Source organism: Armigeres subalbatus, chromosome 3, assembly GCF_024139115.2.
Source record: "Armigeres subalbatus isolate Guangzhou_Male chromosome 3, GZ_Asu_2, whole genome shotgun sequence".
In the NCBI taxonomy this organism is placed as follows: domain Eukaryota; kingdom Metazoa; phylum Arthropoda; class Insecta; order Diptera; family Culicidae; genus Armigeres; species Armigeres subalbatus.
This window is the reverse complement of record NC_085141.1, coordinates 195,977,765-196,002,996: the sequence shown is the minus strand read 5'-3', so window position 1 is coordinate 196,002,996 and position 25,232 is coordinate 195,977,765. Positions and strand designations below refer to the sequence as shown.

Genomic DNA, 25,232 nt, shown 5'->3' with positions numbered 1-25,232 from the left:
AGAGTCGCTAGCGCCTATAGGACTATATCGTCGGAGGCAGTATGTGTGATCGCCGGGATGATTCCCGTCGGCATAATGCTGGCTGAGGATATTGAGTGCTACCATAGAAGGGACATTAGTGGTGTGAGGAAAACAGTGAGAATAGAATCAATGGCCAAATGGCAACATGAGTGGGATTACTCGGACAAAGGAAGGTGGACCACCACCCTCATTCCAAAGCTGATGAGTTGGGTAAACAGAAAGCACGGCGAAATAGATTTTCATCTGACGCAATTCCTGTCGGGACACGGATGTTTTAGGAAGTATCTACATCGCTTTGGACACACACGTTCCCCATGTTGCCCGGTGTGTGAGTATGCGGAGGAAACGCCTGAACACGTCCTATTCGAATGCCCTAGGCTCGAGACCATACGAAGAGAAATATCAGCTTTGAGCGCGGAGAACATAGTCGGTGAGATGTGTCGCGATGAAGCCACTTGGGATATCGTCAAAAATGTAGTATCGCACATTCTTACGGAGTTGCAAAGAACTTGGAGACGGGACCAGCGAACGAATTGACAGCGACAGCGATCACTCGAAGATAGGGAGAGAGTGATACAATCGGTAACTGGGAAGGTTCCACTGTCGGAGAACTTCTTGTCGGAAAAGGATAGATCCGCCGCCGGGGACTATTTGAGTAGTCCGCGACTAAGCTGGGAGCTCAATGGCTCAAGGTTATTGATTATCAATCTCAGAATAACTTTCGCCGCCGGGGAGGTGCGTCGGTGGTGCGACTAAGCCGAGTAGATCGTGACGCGTAAGAGTACCGGTTTCGGGTCGCCGAGGCACCATTGAACCAGACGTTATTCCCCATCCGGAATCTCTGGATAGAATTCGGCACTCGACCGGTCACTCGCTGAAGTGAGAAAGGACTGAAGATTGGAGAAGACAAATTACATGTTAAGAGTAGTTCAGGCTACGCAACAGCCTTCCACGGAAGCGGGTCGTCGGTTTCGAGGGAAAATCCTTCGCCAGGGAGTAGGATAGATCCGCCGCCGGGGATCATCTGAGTAGTCCGCGACCGAACTGGGAGCTAAATGGCTCAACGTTAAAAGATGGTGATGAATGGCACGAGAATATAGTTAAAAGACTATGATTAGACCTATATCAGGCTGGGAGCTGAATGGCTAATAGACAAGGGAGAACAGATCCGGGGGAGATTCCTCCGCCGGGAATCTTTTTCGTTGGTGTAGGCCAGATCCATCGCCGAAGACTAGGCCGAGTAGATCGCGACGCGTTGAAGGGCCGGTTTCGAGTCGTCGAGGCACCATTGAACCGGACGCTATGGTCCACTCGGAATCTTTGAATCGACTGCGGCACTCGTCCGGTAACCCGTTGTACGTGAGAAAGTGCATAGGACTTGCTGACCAGGTGTAACAGTAGTATTGATATCGAAATAGCCTTCCACGGATGCGGGTCGTCGGTTTCGGGGGAGCTTCCGCCGCCAGGGGACTCCCCGTCGGAGTAGTATAGATCCACCGCCGGGGATTATCTGAGTAGAGTGCGACCACGTTGAGAGCTAAATGGCTCGAAAAGGAGATGGTGCTGAATGGCACGAGGAAATTATAAAGGGCTCAAGACTTTTGTGTGCATACTGGTACAAACAAGGGAGCCAAATGGCTCAGAAGTAAATAGAACATCGAAGAGAGGCGCCGTGAAACGTGCCATTTTGGGAGGAATACATTTAGTACTGCCTATCCCCCAGAAGTAATACTGGAAGGTAGTCCCGGGGGGTTCAGGGTATTAGGGGAGAGGGTAACTCAAGTAACCTTCTGTTACATGGGTGGGTTTAGGGGGTCCGGCGGTTTGGCCTTCTGCCTAACGCGTCAACCTCACTGATAATTTCAGGTGTCTGTATGCAGATTTGCCTTCATCCCTCTTTAAAAAAAACACACACACACACACACACACAACCGCGATTTTTGCGTCACATTGTGTGTATATCGAGTACAAAATTTAGAATAATATACAATACGAATGATACTCACCGATGATCTGCTCACTTGCATAAACGCATAGACGCCTCTTAAAAACTCCATATTACTACTGGATGGTGAATTAATGGGGGCTCTTTGTGGCGGCCCCCCTTGATTTCGGCGAAAATAGGATGGCACTCCTTCAACCAGCTGTGTTTTTACTTTCTTGGAAAATGATCTGATAAAAATGGAAAAAACAGATGTGTTAAATTTGGGTTTGTTATTTAAATTACTCAACAAGAAACGATTTGAAGCCATCTTTTTATATTTTGGAGCATTTGGTAACAATAAACTTGCTATTCACACGAAAATATATCTTATTTTCCTAATAGAGTTCTAGCAACAGTCAATTCAACAGTATAATCCATCAAGCAATAAATAATCAATACACATTTAACTTACGATGCATTTTTCACAACACAGACTACTACATTGATGTATGTATTTTCACATGGATATAGATATAGTATATATTACACCTTGAAATCAAATAAAAAAATATATTGTTACAATTTTTTACATTAAAATGGTCAATAGAATTATGTAAGGGTCTGTTCACAAATTACGTAACGCTTCTGGGGGAAGGTCCAACTTGCGTTATACTTTGTTAAACCAAAAGGTGGGGGAGGGGATGGGTACCACCAATTGTTACGAATAACGCGAATGAAAATTTTATTTTTTATTGGTAGGGGAAGGTGAGGAGACTTGATCTCCGGGGAGACTTGATTACCCCCTGTTTTATCGTGAACTAAAGTAGTTTTGTTCTAGCATATTTTTTAGTATAGATCCTCTAAACAAATGACCTTTATGTGGTGAGTTATTTTTTGGATTGACAACCTTATTTATTCTACAGGGTGGTTTGTATGTTCTGACTTTTTGATTTTTTATTGGCTACGCAAAATTTGAACAACTTTTCATAACAATGACCAAATGCTATCGTTTTTTCACAGCACAAAGACATAAATATGCTTAATGATCTGCACTGATGAAAATGTCAACATTCCATCAAAGTTTTAGGGTATTTGGATTTGAAGTTATCGCCTCAATATGGGGACACTTCATCCCCCATTAATCACGCATACAAAAAAATTCAAAAAAATATAAATCTGTTCTAAGCCTTCTAATTTTTGGTAGATTTGACAGATTTGATGAAGGGTTGGCAGAAAAAAAAATTTATTGCGTAGATATCATAGAATGGGGATCAAATCCCCCCAAATTTTTAAATTGCATGTGCTGTCGATTTCAATAACAAAAATCCTTCATGTTTACTCACAGCAATTTAAAAATTCCGCGTTTTTTTAAGGAAAAATATTTAAAACATCTGAGGGCATCTTACTAATTTTATCAAAGCTCAACGACCTTGCCGAGCGCTCCTCTTCGGCAGGTTTAGTCATCAACGTCAACAAAACCAAATCGTTGGATGTAAACACGGTGACTCTTTCCAGTATCACAGTAGCCGGGCAATCAGTGGAGAATGTTAAAAGCTTCCAATATCTTGGTAGCCAAATGGCGTCAGACGGCGGTACCAAGATCGACATAGGCACACGGATCAAGAAAGCAAGGGCTGCCTTTGCAAGTTTAACAAATATCTGGAAAAACAGGCAGATAAGTGAACGCACCAAAATACGAATTTTCAACTCTAACGTGAAATCTGTGCTGTTATACGCTAGCGAAACATGGTGTGAATCAGTGGAGAACACTCAACGGCTGCAGGTGTTCATTAACAGATTCGGGCCTGGTGGCCTCACAACTGGATCTCAAACAACGAGCTCCATCGTCGTTGTCACCAGAGGCCGATAGCAACAGAAATTCGGGATCGGAAGTGGGGCTGGGTCGGTCACACTCTACGTAGGGGCGGAAACGAAATCTGTAAACAAGCATTAAACTGGAACCCAGCGGGACATCGCAGCAGAGGCAGACCCAGAGGCTCATGGCGGCGAAGCCTCAATGAAGAAATAAAAGAAGTCGACCGAAATCTAACCTGGCAACAGGTTAAAGCGATAGCCGGGCAACGCTCAGGATGGAGATCTTTCAAGTCGGCCCTTTGCACCCCCGGAGGTGTACAGGATCCATAAGTAAGTAAAATTTCTTGAAGAGGTATCAATTTCCCCTGAATATTTTAAAAGTCGACTTTTGACAGTACTCAAAAAATCGATTGTGTATCAATAACAACAATAATTTAAGGACTGTCATACATCAGTAAAGTTAATATATTTCTTAGAGAGTTTGTGTGGAAATCGCGTATGCTTATTTATTTTTGGCTGTGATACATCGGAAATCAGAAAAGGGCATCAAGTCTCCCCAGTTCCCTCTATTGTATTTCATGATTAAATCTTCCAAACCAACGCCAAAGTTAATTAACCACTTCAACCATGTAAACAGTTCAATATAACTGATATTCCCAAAAACTGTTTGAATGGTCATGGTCGCAAATCGTGTTTCTACTAGCTGGATTCTTAATATCTTTGGTTTTTGATCATGTGCCATTCCTATTATAACAATGTTCAAAAAATACCTAAACCCATATGCTTTAGAAAGAGAAAAATTCTGCCTATTATATTTTCATAGTTACGTGTTATATGGGGGAGGGAGTGGTACCAAAAATGTTACTATTTGTTACGAGGGGGAGTGGGTCAAAAACTCAGATTTTTGCGTCACGTAATTTGTGAACAGACCCTAAGCGTTACTATTCGGTAATCAGCGTTTACTCATGGATCCCTTTCATATATGTATTAGTTTTGTATTATGAACGGATTGTTCAATGACTCGAATATCGAATATCTAATTCTAATTTGTCCTAAGACTCATGTCTTTAACTATATTGGTGCCGACTGCGATAAACGCGAAACAAGCTTCGAGTAATTGGGAAGTCACAAAACAATCACTTGATTACTAACAAGAAAGATTAAGATATGCTTCTTCTCGGAGGTTGCAAAGCCACGTGCCCTTGTATAAGTGTGGAACTTAACAATATAGTTACAATGGTTTCCCGTCGAAAAATTATTTGATTTAATCTAAAATCAGCCGTAAAAACCCTCGAGAGCAGAATGATTTCTATATCATTTCGAAGCTGATGTTTGATGGCACACGTCTAGATGTCAAAATTGTCTAACAAAAGAAAAAAGGAGTTGTTTACTTGTAATGATAAGGCCAAAAAATCAAGTATCATATCATCCCCTTAATAATGCTATTCGTAGATGAATCGTTGTCGCAAATGATAACGTGAGAAGCTTTGATGCACAATTCAACAAATAAAAACAGATAGATCATGCCGCTTTTGATGATTGCTGATCACTGAAAAAGCAATCATACACTTGTCATAAGTCGAGTTCGTACCATCATATTTAATTCCACCACATGATTGTACTTTTGACAGATACGTATTTCTACCTCAACAGTGAGGCCGTTTATAGTATAAGCTGCGATCATTTTCTTCAAGTAGGAGACACTGAAGACGGCTTTACTGTTGAGGTCAAAACTTATCTGTCAAAATTATTATCAAGTGGTAGAATTAAATGGGATAGTACGAACTCGTCCTATGACAAGTGAAGACATTCCACTTAAAGCTCAAAATTATTTTCTGATCAAGCAATCATACACAACATTGCAGGAAATGTATTCTACTATGAGCGATTAGTTTGATGATTATGAGCGAAGGCGGGAAAATTCAACACGTGGGTTCAATAATAAGACACTTGCAAACCCGTATAATGACCTGACATTCTGCACGCGTACGAGCAGATCCTTACCGGGTACCCGCCAGGAACGGTAATTGGGTCACCGATGGGTCTCAAATGGCAGCGATATGGACAACGGGGAAATACCCAGTTCAAGAGTTGGTGTCTTCGACACACGAGGGCTTCGTCATTGCCAAAATCAACGGGGTCTTCTTCTGCAGCTGCTTTGCGCCTCCTCGATGGTCGATCGAGCAGTTCGGTCGAATGCTAGATTGTTTGACGGCTAACTTGATGGGGCGTAGGCCGGTGGTGATAGCGAGGGACTTCAACGCTTGGGCCGTGTGGAATCCTGCTGGAATCACTGGCCATGTTGGATGTGGACTTGGCTAATGTCGGTACCAAAAGTACCTACAGCTGGAACGGCGCCGAGTCGATTATCGACGTTACGTTCTGGAGCCCTGGCCAAACGAGTAGTTCGAACTGGAGGGTAGATGATGGCTACACTCACAGCGACCACCTGGCGGTTCGCTACAGTATCGACTATACGACCAGCATTCAGTGGACGGAAGAAGGGGCGAGGCCTAGTCCTCGTATGTGGAAGACATCATACTTCGACGACGAGGTGTTTAAAGAAGCGCTCCGCCGCGAGCACAATACTCTCGGTCTGAGTGGCGAGCAGCTGGTAACAGTACTCTCGTGTGCATGCGATGCCACCATGCCTAGGAAAGTCCACCCTAGGAATGGGAGACCACCGGCTTACTGGTGGACTCAAGCAATTGCGAACCTGCGCCGCGCCTGCCTACGGGCAAGGAGGCGGATGCAGCGAGCACGCACAGAAGAGGAGCGTGTTGAACGACGGGTGGCGTTCGTGGCTGCTAGAGCCGCTCTGAAGACTGAGATTAGATCAAGCAAAAAGCCTGCTTCGAGGGCCTGTGTCAAAGTGCCAACGCGAATCCATGGGGTGACGCCTATAGGGTCGTAATGGCCAAGACACGTGGGGCGATGGCCCCTACAGAGCGGTCTCCAGAGATGCTGGAGAGGATCATCAGGGGCTCTTCCCACGTCACGACCCAAGCCCCTGGCCTCCCTTCGTGGAGCTGCCAGGAGCCAGGGTGGCCGACGAGGGAAGAGTAACTGTGGCGGAACTTGCGGGGATTGCACAGTCCCTTAGTGTAGGTAAGGCGCCAGGACCGGATGGTATTCCGAACCTGGCCATTAAAGCGGCCATTGCCGAGGCTCCCGAGATGTTCAGATCTGTCATGCAGAGATGCCTGGACGAGGGAGTCTTCCCTGAAGCATGGAAAAGGCAGAGCTTGGTCCTAGCTTGGAGTTCGCTATTGTGCAGTAGTGACTCTCGACGTGAGGAATGCTTTCAATAGTGCCAGTTGGGCAGCTATTGCAGATGCGCTCCTGCGTCTTGGAATTCCCGAGTACCTGTACAAGATTTTCGGAAGCTACTTCCAGAATCGAGTACTGGTATACGACACGGAGGCGGGTCGGAAGTGTGTTGTCATAACCTCAGGGGTTCCGCAAGGTTCCATACTGGGTCCGGTGTTATGGAACGTCATGTACGACGGTGTCTTGAGGTTGAAGTTCCCGGTGGGCGTGGTAATCGTTGGCTTCGCTGACGATATTACGCTGGAGGTCTACGGCGAATCGATCGAAGAGGTGGAGTTGACTGCAGCCCACTCGATCGCAATTGTGGATGAGTTCCAGGAAATTAGAACTGGCTCACCACAAGACTGAGGTGGTTGTTGTTAACAACCGAAAGTCGGAGCAGCAAGCGGTGATAAGGGCAGGCAACTGCACGATCACCTCTGAACGCTCAATCAAACTCTTGGGGGTAATAATCGACGATAAGCTCACCTTTGGTAGCCACGTCAATTACGCCTGCAAGCGTGCCTCCACAGCTATAGTGGCATTGTCCCGGATGATGTCCAATAGCTCTGCGGTTTATGCCAGCAAGCGCAAGCTTCTGGCTAGCGTTGCTCTGTCCATACTGAGGTATGGGGGCCAGCTTGGGGCACGGCCCTGCGTATTAACTGCTACAGAACGAAGTTAGAAAGTACGTATAGGCTCATGTGCCTAAGAGTTGCGACCGCGTACCGTACCGTGTCGCACGATGCACTCTGCGTCATCACCGGTATGATGCCTATTGACATCGTTATCGGTGAAGACATAGAGTGCTTTGAAATGCGCGGCACGAGAGGCATCCGCAGGACTGTCAGGTTGGCCTCAATGGTCAAATGGCAGCGTGCGTGGGACAGTTCCACTAAGGGTAGATGGACACATAGGTTGATACCGGAGATAGGTACGTGGGTCAAGAGGCGCCATGGGGAAATCACTTTCCACCTGACCCAGGTCCTTACAGGCCATGGTTGCTTCAGACAGTACCTACACCGGTTCGGACACTCGGTCTCGCCCGAGTGTCCGGTGTGCGTTGGTTTAGAGGAAACGGCGGAACACGTGTTGTTCGTGTGCCCGCGTTTTCGCACAGTGCGTGACCACATGCTTGCCACATGTGGTCTGGACACTACCCCGGACCTAGGATAGGATGTGACAATAGAATTGCAACTGCCTTGTTGTTTCCTCAGTCGATTGCTTCGACGAGGTGGTGGCCAGTGCTTCCAAATATTTTTTATGCAAAATCCGCCGAATAGTATATGTAAAAAAAACATGTTTTCTCGTTCTCTTCTTCCATAATTCGTAATAAAGGATGCTAAGTACTACCAGAAATAAAAAATTACAGGAAGATGTAAGAGTTTTACTGTGAAATGGGTAAAAAGTTGGTCAATAATGCTTCAAATCGAGTGTTTTAAATGAGCAGAACTCTTAAGAATCATGCATACATCATTTGCAGCCTAGCATAAATTAATTTTACACAAAAAATTAAAAAACAAACTTTTGAATTTTGTCATAAAATTCTATTTAATTATCCAGCAACACGGCCAAGGTAACAACAAGCTGCCCTTTTGAAAATGTGATACCGCCGATCGAAGTAATCGATTGTCATTTTCACCCAATCAGCAACCGGTACGATTTTGACAGAAAATCGGTACGATTTTTAATGACTAATTGGCACATCCTATCCTAGCCCCGGACAACCTAGTTCGGAGGATGTGTAAAGATGAAGTTGGCTGGAACGCCGTTTTATCGGCTATCGTCCAAATCGTCTCGGAGCTACACAGAAGGTGGCGCGTGGACTCGAGGGATGGCTAGTTCAGGCGCAAATAAGAGGTGGTCCAAGGGTTCGGAGTCGGCTTCATGGGTCATACCGGTGCCCTGTGGTCGAACTCGATCCTTTTATCGAACAAGTGGCCGCGTGAAAAACAACATGGTATCGTCGCTTTCGCGGCGTCGGTCAACCAGGCGGGTTCCGAGCCCGAGGACGGAAAGGGGTCCTCGTCAAGGCTGGGGCAGGCGTAGGCACCGCGTCGGCAAGTCCCTCTGTGTGCTGGCGAATAGGCCCTATCGCAGAAAGGTCAATTTGGGGTGCACGCGGCATCATCATTCTTGATACCAGTCGTGCAGAGGGAAGCAGGCGCGAAGTCGACCCTGCCCACCTTCCGAGGACATAGGGCGTGGTAAGGCCACCTGGAAAGCCGGCAATGCGCTGGCACGATACCATGGTGTTCTTCTAAAAAAGCGAGTCACGATGTTCGATGCTGCAAGGACACGCAGCTAACCTCGAGGGTGCGTTATGCACTGGCCCCCCTTTGAAGCATTACTTTCTGGTTGTACCGAAGGGACGATGGGCTTTGCGGCAATGGAAACGGTTTAGCTGGTCGGGGATGCAGTCCTGCCTCCCTCATTGGAGGTGGCCCCTAACCCAGCACTTCCTGGTCAACCCAGGATGTCTGTTGAGCAGATTCCCCCTCCATTGTTTAGGAAGAAAAAAAAATACACTTACACATATATTCAACGGAAGTTTGTTCGTATTGCCTTACGTAATTTACCTTGGCGTGACGCGCGAAATCTTCCACCATACGAGAATCGATGTATGCTGCTCGGAATCGACACGCTAGAAAAGCGGAGAACAATGATGCAAGCGGTTTTTGTTGCAAAAGTGCTTATAAATGAAATAGATTCCCCTGCTCTACTTTCTGATATGAATATATACGTTCCGGAGCGTGCTCTACGACGACGAGATTTCTTATATCTGCAACCGCGCAACAGTCGCTATGGTCAACACGATCCAATTCGGATAATGGCACTGCGTTTCAACGAGGTATTTGAACACTTCGACTTCAATATACCTATAACTAGTTTCGCTAATCAATTAAGCCGTGTAAACTTAGTATTATAGTTTTGTTTTTATTTCATGCAATTATTTTAGACATCTGACTATTACTTTTAATTTTTTTTAAAGTTTGTATTGTTTATATGTAAATCTGGAAAAGAAATGGGGTTTTTATGCCTGTTTGAGGAAGGCTACAGTTGGCCACCTCAAGCCGGCTTTTCCCCCCATCAAACTTCATTAAGACGTCAAGTTAGATGAAGAAAACAAATAATAAATAAATACACACGGACAGACAGACATGTGCTCAGTTCGTCGATCTGAGTCGATTGGTATATAATACTATGGGTCTCAGAGGCTTCTATAAAAAAGTTCGTATTCGGAGTGAAATGATAGCCTTTCGGTACAACTTAGTTGTACGAGAAAGGCAAAAACTTATACTTCGCATTAGTCCCATACATTCCGAAACTTATACTTTTCCTTAACTTATGAATGTTATTAGCTTTTTGATACGCGATCATTCATTAGGTGGCATAATGAAAAGTATAAGTATTTTCGAATGGTTTTTTGCCATAACATATAAGGTTATTTTTTTATGTGTATGCGCACATGAAAACGATAACATATCGCATCAGTTGCAATTTTCACAGGAAACTTAGAAACTCAAAGTGGGGACAGGCTGGTTTCCTGTACCTCGTAGTACCTAACCTTGATCTTGATCCTCAATACCGGTGCTCTCAGTGCTATTCAGACCTTTTTCGAAGTGGTTAAATCACCTCATATTTGTCTGTCAAAATACTCCCATCCTTTTGTCTGCACATCTCGGTTTGTGGCACGAATTGACGAGCTCAGTGGTCTAGAGGCTACCGCTTCTGCCTTATAAGCAGGAGGTCGTGGGTTCAATTCCAGGCTGGTCCATTTCCTACTTTGTATTTCTATCTTAGTTCTTTCTGTGTTTCACGTTATACCAAAAACGGTTCCTACTGTTATGACCTTCCACACAATCCCGAAACTTCCCGTGGCACCTATGAGAGGTCGTAGAGTTCTCTGCATCTTTCTTAAGTAGGTATCCAACTACCCGAGCAAAGGCAGATAACTGAAATGATATCAAACTGATAACACGATTAGTTATCCTTATTATCAACTTGATATTTAGTTATCAATCATGTGATTAACTGATAACTGAATAATAACAAAGTTTGTTATCAATACAAATTTGGTATTTTCTTCTAAATTTCGCGTCTTTCAGATATCGGGCTAAGCATTCTATTCTTTCAAACGTATTATACAGCGCATAAAAAAATCTACTCATCTGCTTATTTTTCGACGCATCCAAAAATAAGCGCCAAGTGGTCGCCTAAGAAAAACATACCTGTAGCAAAAAAGCTAGTTTGATAATTTTGAAAAGTTGACCGCCACGTAGTGGTTTGTAGCGATGAATGTCAGATCTGTAGAAGCTTTGAAAAAATGATCACGAAAGATGTCATTTTGTTGCAAGGCACAATACTAACTTCTGCTAAATGTATCCGACCTATGCTATAAATAGTGTGACAAAAGTTGTTTCCAAACACTGAACTGAAATTTTCGTCTAAGCATTTTCCTCGTTACCAACGATATCTACCGATTTGTTTATTTCTCTGTCAACAAAGGAATTTGCACACAAGTTGAAATATTCCTGGTTGTTTTATACTATCTTTATTAACTTTACTTTCATTTCAGGTGTAAGTAGTTGAATAATGAAATATGTATCTGAGAACCAAGCGTTGTAGTTTAATAAGAACTTAAAATGGCCTTGCAGCTCCCGGAACATGTGATCCAAGGGCATGTGCTAATTTAGGAACGGTGAATAGTCTTGACTAATCGCAATATAATTGGTCTTGGGATCCACAGTGCTTATGTAGGGGAAACCGCCAAATGTTGAATGGCTAATATTGTCGCCTATTGTTGAACTCCCATAAGAAATGCACGTGCGTTCAACAATAGGCGAAGAAATTAGCCGTTCAACATTAGGCGAATTACCCTATATGGGAAAGCGAAAAATTTATCTGGAAGTGTCAGATAATCAAGAAATTGCAATGATCTGGTTTGTTGTGGAGAAAACAATCATGCTCGCACTTTAGTAGATCTAGCAATTTGCTCAACCAAAGACTAATTGCTCAACTATTGACAGTTCAAACCTAGGTTTGTACGCAAACGAGCAAGATCATCTGCAGTCAAACCTCTAATGAAAATGAAAGGACTCATGGGAATATCGAGATGTGAAATAGAAAATCCTTTGGAAGGTGTTTGAATGGATTATCACAGTAGCCCAAAAAATATGTTTAACTAGTCGACCCGGCAGACATTGTAGGCGAAAATGCGCGTTGTGGATTCATTCGAATCCAAATTCCGGCGGGCCATGACCCCGGGCTCCCACATAACCTTATGTACCAAAATCAACCCTTTCGTACATCATTTTTGTTAAGTTGACTTGTAATTCAACCAGAATGATAACAATTCTAGTTATCAATATAACTGGATAATTAAGTTTGTTATTAATAAGTTATTCTGCTTTGCACTCTGTCCAGCCGACTGTTATTTACATAAATGGTCATGGCATCATGATTTGATTATAAATAGTCTTCAGTAAATACAAGATCGTAGAAAGCGAAGTGTTATTCTCTCCTGCTCCTCAAGAAAGCGTAATTGGGTGAGTGCCTAGAGACGACGCCGTACAATCACTCGATTCGAGTTCGAATCCCAGTGATTGCCAACATTTTTTTCAATGCGTAACGAAGTCGGCAAAGAAGATTTAACTATTTTGGTCGATAAAACAGTAATGGCTGATAACTAAATAATAACTAAATTAGTTATTTGAGTAAATGACATGTATAACAAAATGTGTTATCAATTTGGTATCAGTGATAACCAAATTCGTTTTCAGATAGTTATTTCAGGAACAAAATTCTGGTATCATTTTTGTTATGTTGGCTGTTAACTCAGCCAAAATGATAACAAGTTCAGTTATTAATATGCTCGATAACCGGATAATAGAATTTGTTATCAATTAGTTATTCATTTTTGCTCGGGTAACCATCCTTCCCATTCCTCAGCATTCGCAAGGACGTGGCCAGGACAGATCTCGACTATTGGAGAGTGCATTGCTTCCATCTAAGAGGTAAATGATTAGTCTCAAATCATTACCTGAGGTAACGGATGAAATTGATGCTACTCTCGTACAATAGTCTTGGCTTGTACCACCTACGAATTTGTGCGAATTGCTCAATGCTAATGCTAATGCTAACATCTCGGTTTGTGGCACGAAGCCTGTACGGAATGGGTTGGGCTTCTGATAAAATAGCGTGTGTCTTGCACTGCTGCTCCATGTCCATGCACTGCTTCTACTAGAGGAAGTTTCTTCTCCCAAAAGATATGGGTCTGTAGTCCCTATAGCTTTACTCGTTCTGACCGGCCTCACGCTGCACTGCGACCGCTGTGTCCTACTTCTCAAGAATCTGTCTACACTTCGCGTCGAACTAATGATTCCATTTCCTCCGTTCCATACACACGACGTCCCAGTTGCCCTTAACTGCGTCGTTAATGACTCCTTTGACTATTTTTCTGTAGTCTCTAAGAGCCTCGAATCTTCTTTCGGCAACGTTGTTTCGAAATGCTGCGCATTGCTTCAGCTACTCTATATCGTTCCGAGACGGCCATCGATGCCAAACATTGTTTATGACGGACAGTTTTGGGCGGACGGTGAGGACGAAATGGTGAGATAACACCCGGGCAGTGGCATCCAACAGAACTCAGATTTCTACAGATTTCAATACGCTTCCATGTAACAATTGACCGTCAGTTGTTACTTCGTTGGTAGTGTAGTCTGGACACTGTTCCCGAGCACAGCCTGACATCAAAATGAGATAATTAATAACAAAATAACAAATACAACTGATAACATAACAAAACACTGAAGAAGTTTTCAAGTAGAAAACGAAATACGTATCTGCTGATACATTAGTGATTATAGTGGAAGTAAATGGAAGTTTAATTTTTTTTAACCTTATCAAAATGAGAGCAAAAAGAAACCATGTTTTGACATAGACATCAAGTTGAATTCGTGATTTGTTTTCAAATTTGAATCTTCAAGATTGTTTACCTATTTCGATTTCAGTTTACTGTTGATTTCTAAATTTTATGAACTGATTTTAAGGACAATCCTTACGGACAGAAGAAATAGTTTTCTATTTGATGTCACAGTAAGATTTTTTTGCTATATGTTTTGCTATTTTAACCGCATAAAACGGACCAAAATTATATCAACCCAAGTACCGTAAACTGGGGGGAAGATGATCATTTTTAAGACAAAACATGCAATAACAATGTGTGTTTACATTTTAAATCGAAACAAATATTTTCAAAACATGTACTGCTATACGTTGCAATAATCAACAACTTTAGTTTTCTGAAATGCATTCGCATTTATTAAAATAAATTAAATTATCACACATTTTTTGAGTAATTTGGTTTGGGGTGAAGTTGATCAAGACAGCTCTACTAAAATCATTATGACCTAGTACTCGAAATACACTAGGTTATTTGTATGAATGTTGAATTTACTACGTAAAGAAGTCTACGAAGTCAATATTTGAAACGAAAATAGCGTCATTTATGACTATCTCTCTCTTTCTTCCACAAAATACATTTTCATGATTATAATCGATAAACTCGGATTTCTGCCTAGCGGTAACATTACTTGAACGAAGAATATTGTTGACTACCGTTTAATAAAAAAATTTGGCACTTTTGACTGACACATCAAATGATCATCTTCACCTCAATGATCATCTTCCCCCCAGTTGACGGTAATCGAAATAAGCGATTCCTCGACATCAAAATTAGTAATCGATTTGCTCTCAAGCTTTGCTCGGGTTGTCCTTCTCATATCAGCTAGAGTGAGGTCCTTTTTTATCAATCAATATATCTTTTGTTCATTTGACAATCGTGCACAGTCGAAAATCAGCATTATTTCAGATTAAAAAAAATTGATACCGGACCATCGTTTCTCCTGTGTGGTTCGATGAATCGAGTCTTGGTCTAATCTCCCGGGTAATTGGATGATGGCTTAGTAAACATTTCAAACATACTTCTATAAAAGTTATGTTCAATATTACCCAAATCAAATACTTATATACCTCTATTATGAAAATCGTTGTTGAATTTTACTATACTGTCATGAATCTCATATCTGTCCCATCTTTGCTGGGTTTCCTATTCATATGGGACAAATATGCGATTCACGGCAGTATATCGAAGACAGTTTAAAAGATGATCTAATGTTCACGCTGTATATTGTATGTTAATTCTTTAAACATCATACAAATATTCCTCAACACATTTTTTTTCATTCGTTTATTTGTTAGGCTCATTTGTTTAATTAAAAACTCGACGGAGCCGATAACCAGATAATTTTTTATTACATTTCATTATTGCTAATAGTTTGTTCTACGCACACACTTCTTTTTCGGGCGAGAACCAGAAGCAGATCCCGATCTCTATACAAATTGAGCAGAAGAAGTTGACTTATAATTTGCTTGAGACAATTATAAAATGAAAATCAACTAAAGGAATTCAATATTTCTACAATTGTTAGTACATAATACGTCGAATTGGTCACCCTGTTCACACGCGAACTCAAAGGCGACGCGCCACTTGTGAAAGCGTCGCTTCATTTCACATATCAAACGACAGGGTCAAACTATGAGACAGGTTCCGGTATTCATTATTCGTTTGATGCCATCGAGTGAGTAGTGGAGCAAATTCCGTGTAATATTTAGCAAATATAGCGATTTAATCATTCCAGCCTATCCGCTGTGTCCGACAGTACGCTCCTGAAAAAAAACTATCCTTACCCGCCGATCCGGCGAGGATCCGATGTAGGGCGCGAGAAACAGTAAGCGCATTGAATTGTTGAAGCATTTATCTCTCTCAAAACGGACCGCCTTTTATTGACCGGCACTACCTCCCACAACAAACTTCAAAAAATAGTGGGAATGATAAGTGGAAAGGCCACTATGGATGGACAAATGGAAGAGAAATCCAGCTGTGCAGCCTGTCAGCATCCGGACAATGTAGAAGACATGGTCCAATGCGACGCCTGATTGTACAATTGTACTGTGATTGTACCAAACCAACGGGGTGACAAAGTTGTTTCCGTGCGTAGTGGATCTAGTCGCTCTAGTACAACATCGACCTTTTCCGTCAATCTAAGTCAGCTGGTGAAGCGGCAAAATCTGGAATGGGCTCGTTTAGAATTGGAGATGAAACTCCGCCACCTTGATGAACAGCAGAAATTCATCGACGAAGATGTTCGAAACGGTTGTCGTAACGATGAAGCGGGTGCTCGCTCATCGAATAAGTGCCTTCCAACACCGCTCCCACACCGCTCCACCCGCGGTTACCCCAAGAACCAGCGCATTGATTATCGCTTCGTTCCCTCTGAACAGGTTAGAGCCAGCCACAGTGAAATATTTGCGAGGTACGAAGAAACCTGTTGTTGCATTTAAGGATTTCTGAGAACGGGTTAAGCAATGTGAGACTTGCACTAACCCAACATCTGAACAGCTGTCTTCCCTTCATGAACAGCTAGAGCTTTGTAGTAAATTATTAGAAGGTCGCACGCCCAGCGCGGAAGGAAATTAACAGAAATTAGCGCACCAATCGCGCTTAGAATGTGAGACTTTTCGGCCGAGTGATCTTTGACAAGTCAAGCTAATCCAACGTCTGAAATTCGTCCGAACGACATGAAACCCACAGGTAAGTGTCGAGCCTCCAGTATTCCTACTGATTATATAAATCTAAATATCATAAATAAATACCTCACGACCAACACACAAATAACCCGAAATCAGCAGCGAGCATACGCGCGCCCGGTAAAAATATATACACCTCATAACGTTCCTCAGGAGCAGCAACGCGCGACGCTCTTGCGCGCCCAGTCAGTGCAGAATTGAATGATGATCGAAACGATTATACAATCGGCGAACAAACGCGTAATTTCCCCTCACGTGCATTTCAATCGTCTCAGCCATCTCGTTAATCGGGAAGAGTACATCAAAACCTAATGAATTTTCCCCCAGTGCAAAATGGTGCTCCAACGCAACGACAGTTAGCAGCATGGCAGGATCTCCCGCGATTCACTGGTAACCCGGCGGAGTGGCCGATTTTCATATCGAACTACCAATACACAACGGAAGCATGCGGATTTTCGAATGATGAGAACATGCTTAGCCTGCAACGGTGCTTGTCTGGTGTCGCGCTCAAAACTGTGCGTAGTCTGTTGGTGTTACCAGCAGTGGTGCCGCAGGTGCTCGAAACCCTTCGTATGCGGTTTGGACGTCCGGAGCTGCTGATAAACGCTCCTATCCGCAAGGTGCGGGAAATCCCAGCCCCACGATCGGACAAGTTAGAAGGATTGATCAACTTCGGGATGGCGGTGCAGGCACTGTGTGACCATATCGAAGCGGCGGACGAACATTTTTCGAATCCGTCTCTGCTGCAAGAGCTGGTGGCGAAATTTTCCGCGGACCAGCGCATTATATGGGCTGGATACAAGAGAGGGTTCCAATAAGTGGATCTGAAAACATTTGGCGACTATATGGCGTCCATCGTGCGGGATGCGTCAGGAAAGCACTTCAGGAAAACCGGAAGATTCACACACTGAACCAAGAAAACAATTCAATTGCGAACACTGCCACAAGGGTGGACATCGAGTGCGGGACTGTAGCGCTTTCAAATGACTAAACGTCGAAGATCGTTGGCGAAGAATTCGGGAACTAGTTTTCTGCCAGAACAGTCTCTTCAAGCACTTCTCTCGGAGTGCGTGTCGAGGAAGAAAGACTTGTGGCATCGAAGGTTGTTAATACAGTCACCATAAGCTTCTCCACTCCTCTAGAGGAATCTCTCACCAGTCTGCACCACGCCTACAGGTAGCTGAGAACCACACACATTGTGTACAAACTACGTCGACGTTGTCCAAAATCGTTTCGGTGACACTGTACGGAGTCAAGGGCTCAATAAACACTTACGCATTCCTTGATGAAGGCTCCGATCGCACTCTAATAGAAAGCGACTTGGTGATGTTACTAGGATAAAAGGCACCCCATTTCCTCTATGTTTACGGTGGACGGGGAAAACTTCACGCATGGAGCAGGATTCACAACGTGTGACTATCGACATTGAAAAAGACAGGCCACACGGCCACATAAATAAAAGGTCTTTTACTTTGGAAGTAAATTTTACAACGTTTTGCCAGAGAGTCACAAAAATGTACCCACTTTGTATCACTATAAATCTGTAGTCCGAAAGTCGCTGAAGCTGAAAATCCTAAACCTTTTGAACTGATTCATTCATTTATTTAGTTAACATCTAAACAGATAACACTGAATCAACAATTTGACGCCACAATGCACGGTTCGAGGCCGCATCTCTCCATCCTCGGATACGCCCCACGCTCGCCAAGTCGTTCTGCACCTGGTCTGCCCATCTCGCTCGCTGCGCTCCACGCCGTCTCGTACCTGCCGGATCGGAAGCGAACACCATCTTTGCAGGGTTGCTGTCCGGCATTCTTGCAACATGTCCTGCCCATCGTACCCTTCCGGCTTTAGCTACCTTCTGGATACTGGGTTCGCCGTAGAGTTGGGCGAGCTCATGGTTCATTCTTCGCCGCCACACACCGTCTTCTTGCACACCGCCAAAGATGGTCCTAAGCACCCGTCTCTCGAATACTCCGAGTGCTTGCAAGTCCTCCTCGAGCATTGTCCATGTTTCATGTCCGTAGAGGACAACCGGTCTTATTAACGTCTTGTACATGACACATTTGGTGCGGTGGCGAATCTTTTTCGACCGCAGTTTCTTCTGGAGCCCGTAGTAGGCCCGACTTCCACAGATGATGCGCCTTCGTATTTCACGACTAACGTTGTTGTCAGCCGTTAGCAAGGATCCGAGGTAGACGAATTCCAGTATCAACCAGTATATTTACACTAAATCTTAAAACTATCAGCTCTTCCGGTCTTTAACCATAACTGAGCAGTGATTCGATCCTTATTTGTATTTAAAATTAATAGTTTCATGATGCGGATTCTCGTATGGACTGTTATCATATCGATGTGTCGGTGACCTCCGTCCGTGGTAGGTTTAACCTTTTAGTATAATGGAAGTTTAGTGCAGATTAGAGGCGTATTTTGCTTTTTTGAATGAACACGTGAATCAGATGCATCATTTTAATGTCTTTACACCCTAAAACATCTCGGATTGAAGAGTACTGCCTTCTATTCATTGACGCCATATCATTTTTAAGTATTTCTCTACTCTCAGAATACCGAGCACATGACCCAGGTAGACGAATTCCTCGACCACCTCGAAGGTATCCCCGTCTATCGTAACACCGCTTCCCAGGCGGGCCCTGTCACGCTCGGTTCCGCCCACAAGCATGTACTTTGTCTTTCACGCATTCACCACCAGTCCAACTTTTGTTGCTTCACGTTTCAGGCGGGTGTACAGTTCTGCCACCTTTGCAAATGTTCGGCCGACAATGTCCATGTCATCCGCGAAGCAAATAAATTGACTGGATCTGTTGAAAATCGTACCCCGGCTGTTACACCCGGCTCTCCACATGACACCTTCTAGCGCAATGTTGAACAACAGGCACGAAAGTCCATCACCTTGTCTTAGTCCCCGGCGCGATTCGAACGAACTGGAGTGTTCGCCCGAAATCTTCACATAGTTTTGCACACCATCCACCGTTGCTTTGATCAGTCTGGTAAGCTTCCCAGGGAAGCTGTTCTCGTCCATAATTTTCCATAGCGTTAATGGCTTTTGAACTGATCCACATGTTTAATGATATGCATATTATCCTCCTATCGTTTCACGCCGCCATCCGCCCACCACCACCAGCCAAATACCGCCTACCCGCCTCTGCCAGCCCCGCCCCCACCAGTCAACTACGCAACAGCAGCCACTAATCGCCAATCATCACAGCCGATAATTTGTTTTTTAAGTTATATGCATTATGTATAGTTTTTAGTAAACCTACCGAATTTTAATGTTATGTAATAGATTGATTCATAGAACATCCTTCACAGAGCATAGCTCGCTGGAAGTTGCAATATTGTTTTATAACGTCAATATTACAGTTGAAAAGATGAGAAGGTTTTATGCCTGTAGGAGAAGTGACTTAAAAGTAGTTACACTCCCATGGGTTTTCCCTACTCCTTGAGGAAATAAAACAAATAAATAAATAATAATAATGAAAAAAAAATTGACGCGAGAACGGTCAAGAATCTTGGATTACCATGTCAGAGTTTCCAAAAAGAAGAAACTGCCAAATCATACAAACACCTGAACGGAGTTCCTATCGCCAGCTACAATAACGCTATACCCAAAAACCTCATCGGAGTCGATAACGTACGTCTGGCGAAACCTCTTAGAGTGCGGGAAGGCGACGGAACAGCGGTATTGATTTGGAAGGAGGATTATGTGAAGCTTCCCGATGGTCGTACGTTGGCTTGAATACTTGGAGCGTCGGATGGATCGTGACCCGATGCTGAAAGAAAACCTTCACCGTCAAATACACGAATATGAAGCAAAGGGATACGCACATAAGGCCACGGAAGGGGAAATGAAAGCAGCGGACCCCAGAAGATAGTATGGTATGGTATCTCCCAGTTGGCGCGGTGATGAATCCTAAGAAACCAGGGAAAGTTCGCGTTATCTGGGACGCAGCGGCCAAGGTCGACGGTGTATCGCTTAACGGGGCGTTTCTCAAAGGGCCAGAACAACTGGCTTCGCTTCTTGGAATCCTATTTCGCTTCAGGATATACGGTGTGGCAGTCAGCTCTGACATTCAGGAGATGTTCCACCAAATCCAAATTCGTGAAGATGACAAAAGCTCCCAGCGTTTCTTGTGGCGCGATCAGCCAAATCAGAAACCAACGGTGTACTTAATGGACGTCGCTACGTTCGGTGCCAGCAAATTCGGTGGCGAGCAAGTGCCAGCTTCGGCACAATTTGTTAAAAACCAGAACGCTGAGCAATACAGCAAGGTCTACCCCGACGCGGTAAAAGCGATAGTCGACGATCACTATGTCGATGACTATTTGGCATGTTTCAGCTCGAAGAAGACGCAGCGAAATTGGTCTACGAGATGCGATACGTACACAACGAAGGAGGATTCAAGCTGCACAACCGGCGGTCGAACAGTAGCAGTATGCTGGATCAATTGGGAGAACTCCAGCTCGAAGCGAATGAGCAGTTCAATCTAGTAGACAGCGCGAAGGACGAAAGGGTGCTCGGACTGCTCTGGAATCCTTCGACGGACGAATTGGGCTTATCCACTCAAATGAGTGAAGAAGTGCGAACGCTGATTCGAACCACCACACGACCTAAAAAAGACAGATTCTACGATGCGTAATGACCAGGGTTTGAATCCAAAGGAGAATGAGAAAATCTCTTACTTATCATTGCTGTATACACTCTCGATTAGTAGCATACAGTGAGAGACGTTTTCCGGTAGCTGTTACGATAATGAACTGATTCGGGGGGCTACAACCCATAATAAAGTTCTTTTAATAAGCCCCAATTGCGGGGGGCACTGGTTCTGATGATGCTGTGCTGTGCTGTGCGAAAAAAAATATGGTCCCCAACATAAAATGAGCGAAAACAGCGTTTTATCAAACCCCCTCGGTGGGGCCGCCTCAGTTCAGTTCAAATCAGTTTTTTTTTCAACTTGTATAACAAGTGCGATAGTTTTGTTTTCATGGCTTGTTATAATAAGAAGGAGTTTTTGCCTCTCTTTTACCGTTGTTCGTTATCTATTGAGAGCGATTTCTGCAAACCCTGGTAATGTCACTATTTGACCCGTAAGGGCTACTCGCCACGTTTATTATTCACGGGAAAGTGTTAATCCAAGACCTATGGAGAGAAGGTACCGGATGGAATGAAAAGGTAAGCACGGCCGTCTACGCAAAGTGGCAATGATAAGTGCAAATGATCGAGTACATCTAGGAAGTGCGAATTCCCAGATGTTACTTCCTCCACAGCAACCAGAATACCTACAATAGCACCGAGATTCACCTATTCGTCGACGCTAGCGAGGTAGCGTACTCCTGTGCAATCTATTTACGCACATACGATCAAGAAAGAAACCCGCAGTGCTGTATAGTTGCCGCAAAATTGAAAGTTACCCCACTCAAACCGTGGTCGATTCCCAGACTAGAATTTCATGTATGCGTATTAGGCGTATGTTGGTCGAAATTCGTAATGGAACATCACAAAATTCCTATCTCTAAGAGGAGGTTCTGAACGGACTCCAGAACCGCTCTGTCCTGGATCCAGGCAGGCCCCAGAAATTACCGTCAATTCGTGTCATTCAGATAGAACGAAATACTAGATTACTTTCGAAGTCAAACCCTGTGGTAGAAGCAACCAAATGGGGAAAAGGGCCATTGATTCAAGTAGCAAGTGGTTTCAGGGCCCTGATTTCCAGTGTTTATCGGAAGATGAATGGCCTCGTCTAAATCAGTGACTACCACCTCCAAAGAGATGCGGGCGTTGATTTTACACCACTTTTCGTTCCAACCGGCGGTAGATTTCGAGCGTTTCTCCTGCTTGGATCGACTACAGCAAACGGCAGAATACGTACTTCGATTCCTCCACAACTCGGCTAAACGGTAGCCAAAATACACTGGACAACTATACCAGACCGAATTCGAAGCAGCAGATCGCAATCCTAAAACTCGCCCAGCACGAATCCTACCCAGATGAGATCGCAGCATTATCGCGGAAAGCTCCGAACGAGACCGGACAAAAGACCATAGTCAAACAAAGTGCTATCTACAGCTTGATTCCAATATTGGACACCAACGGTTTGTTACGTGAACGTGGAAGGATTGATGTGGCCGGAGACGTCTGCTACCATGTGCGCAATCCCGTTATCCTCCCGAGAAAACATCGATTATCGTAGCTTCTGGTTTTTCAAAATCATTGTCGGTATAGCCATGGTAATGCGGAAACAGTGGTCAACGAGGTTCGACAGCTGTATGCCATACCAAGACTTCGCTTGGTGATAAAGAAGGTGGCACGTACCTGTATTTTCTGTAAGATACGCCGAGCTAAACCGTTGAATCCAATGATGGAGCCTTTTCCACCTGCTCGTCTTGCTCATCACGGACGAGCGTTCACCTACACATAGGTGGACTACTTTGAGCCGCTTCTAGTCAAACTAGGAAGATCAAACGTTAAACGGTGGGTTTTTCGTTTCCGTCCCTACGTAGAGTGTAGCCCCACTTCCGATCCCGAATTTCTATTGCTATCGGCCTCTGGTGACAACGACGACAGAGCTCGTTGTTTGAGATCCAGTTGTGAGGCCACTAGGTCCGAACTATATACCGCACACATCTGTTGATGAACACCTGCAGCCGTCGAGGGTTCTCCACTGATATACACCATGTTTCGCTAGCGTATAACAGCACAGATTTCACGTTAGAGTTGAAAATTCGTATTTGGGAAGGTTAACTTTTTTCTTCTTCTTCTTATTGGCATTACATCCCCACACTGGGACAGAACCGCCTCGCAGCTCAGCAGCATTAAGCACTTCCACAGTTATTAACTGCGAGGTTTCTAAGCCAAGTTACCATTTTTCCTTTTGTATATCACGATGCCTCAACACGATGATACTTTTATGCCCAGGGAAGTCGAGACTATTTCCAATCCGGAAATTGCCTAAAACCGGCACCGGGAATCAAAGCCAGCCACCCTCAGCATGGTCTTGCTTTGTAGCCGTGCGTCTTAACGCACGGCTAAGGAGGGCCCCATGGTAGGTTTACTTATCTGCCTGTTTTTTCAGATATCTCTTAAACTCGCAAAGGCAGCCCTTGCTTTCTTGATCCGTGCGCCTATGTCAATCTTTTTACTGCCGTCTGACGCCATTTGGCTACCAAGATATTAGAAGCTTTCAACATTCTCTGCTGATTGCCCGGCTACTGTGAAACTGGAAGGGGTCACCTTCTTTCCATCAACTATTTGGTTTTGTTGACGTTGATGACTAAACCTGCTGAAGAGGAGCGCTCGGCAAGGTCTTTCAGCTTACTTTGCATATCAGAGCGCCATTGAGCGAGGAGTGCAACGTCATCAGCCAATTCGAAGTCGTTTAGGTGCTCCATATATGCCATAGCAGTCTGTAGTTTGGTTCACGGTAGTAGATTACAATGAGGAAAGGTAACGGTGCTATAATGTATCCTTGGCTCACAGCAGCTACGTCCCGGATAGGGTTGGACAGGACCCCATTGTGCAGCACTCTACACGAGAAGGCCTCGTCCTGTGCCTCGATGAGGACGATGATTTTCTCAGGAACCCCCTTGCGTCTCAGGGCGCCCCACATACTCTCGTGATTGAGACGGTCGAAAGCTTTTTCGTAGTCAATGAATACCAAGTAAAGGGACTCTTGGAATTCGTTGACCTGCTCCAGAATGATACGGAGCGTGACAATATGGTCCACACAAGATCTTCCGGCACGGAATCTGGCCTGCTGCCGCCGGAGAGTTGGATCGATCTCTCCTGAATCCGGGTTAGGATAAGTTTGCATAGAATTTTGAGAACAGCAACATAATGCCTCGCCAGTTATCGCATACAGTTAGGTCACCCTTTTTGGGCACATTCACAAAGATACCTTGCATCCAGCCGACCGGGAAAGTTGCGGTGTCCCAGATATTACGATATTCCAAAGTGAGATCAAAATACAACCTGTCTTTTTCTGACTGCTCGCCTTTTTCTGGTAAGAAAATGTTTCGGCTAAGCAGAGTGGTATACTGCTTCAATGAGTGGAGTAATGGCTCCTCAAAGTATATAAATAGCTTCAGCAATCACCTGCTTGAATCGTGGAAGACGTCAAACGTAATTGGTCGGGGCTCAGCCAAACCGCACCAAGCGGTTTCTCGACTGACTTGTGATATTTTGTTCGTAAAAGGACAACGGAAATAGTTTCATATCATTTTAAGTGTACATTTGCTGTAGGATATCCTCAGTTATGGGATTGAGGGATATCCTATACGATTTGCGATCAACTAAATCTGCTAAATGAAAGTTTGGGCAGAAAAATCGATAATTTTTCTTTGGCGCTTGGTGTGTTTTGGCTGAACCCCGACCAATTGTCCTTCGATGTATTTGTAAAGCTCGTTTATTTTCGCTCACCGAACAGAAGAAGAAGTATCGCGAAGTAGGGTAAAGTGTCCAATAGTGGACCCCCAACCAATAGTGGACCCCCAGCCA

The 25,232-nt window shown here is 44.1% G+C and overlaps 1 protein-coding gene across 8 annotated transcripts in view; it reads right to left on the bottom strand.

Moving 5' to 3' along the window:
• The window catches only part of LOC134224628 (innexin shaking-B), a 223,018-nt gene that overhangs the window by 99,479 nt on the left and 98,307 nt on the right, over window positions 1-25,232 (bottom strand). For all 8 annotated transcript variants that reach the window (XM_062704061.1, XM_062704060.1, XM_062704058.1 and 5 more), the window contains exon 5: window positions 2,028-2,193. In XM_062704061.1, coding sequence (XP_062560045.1) covers window positions 2,028-2,193 — 166 coding nt within the window. The remainder of the gene's footprint in view (window positions 1-2,027; window positions 2,194-25,232) is intronic.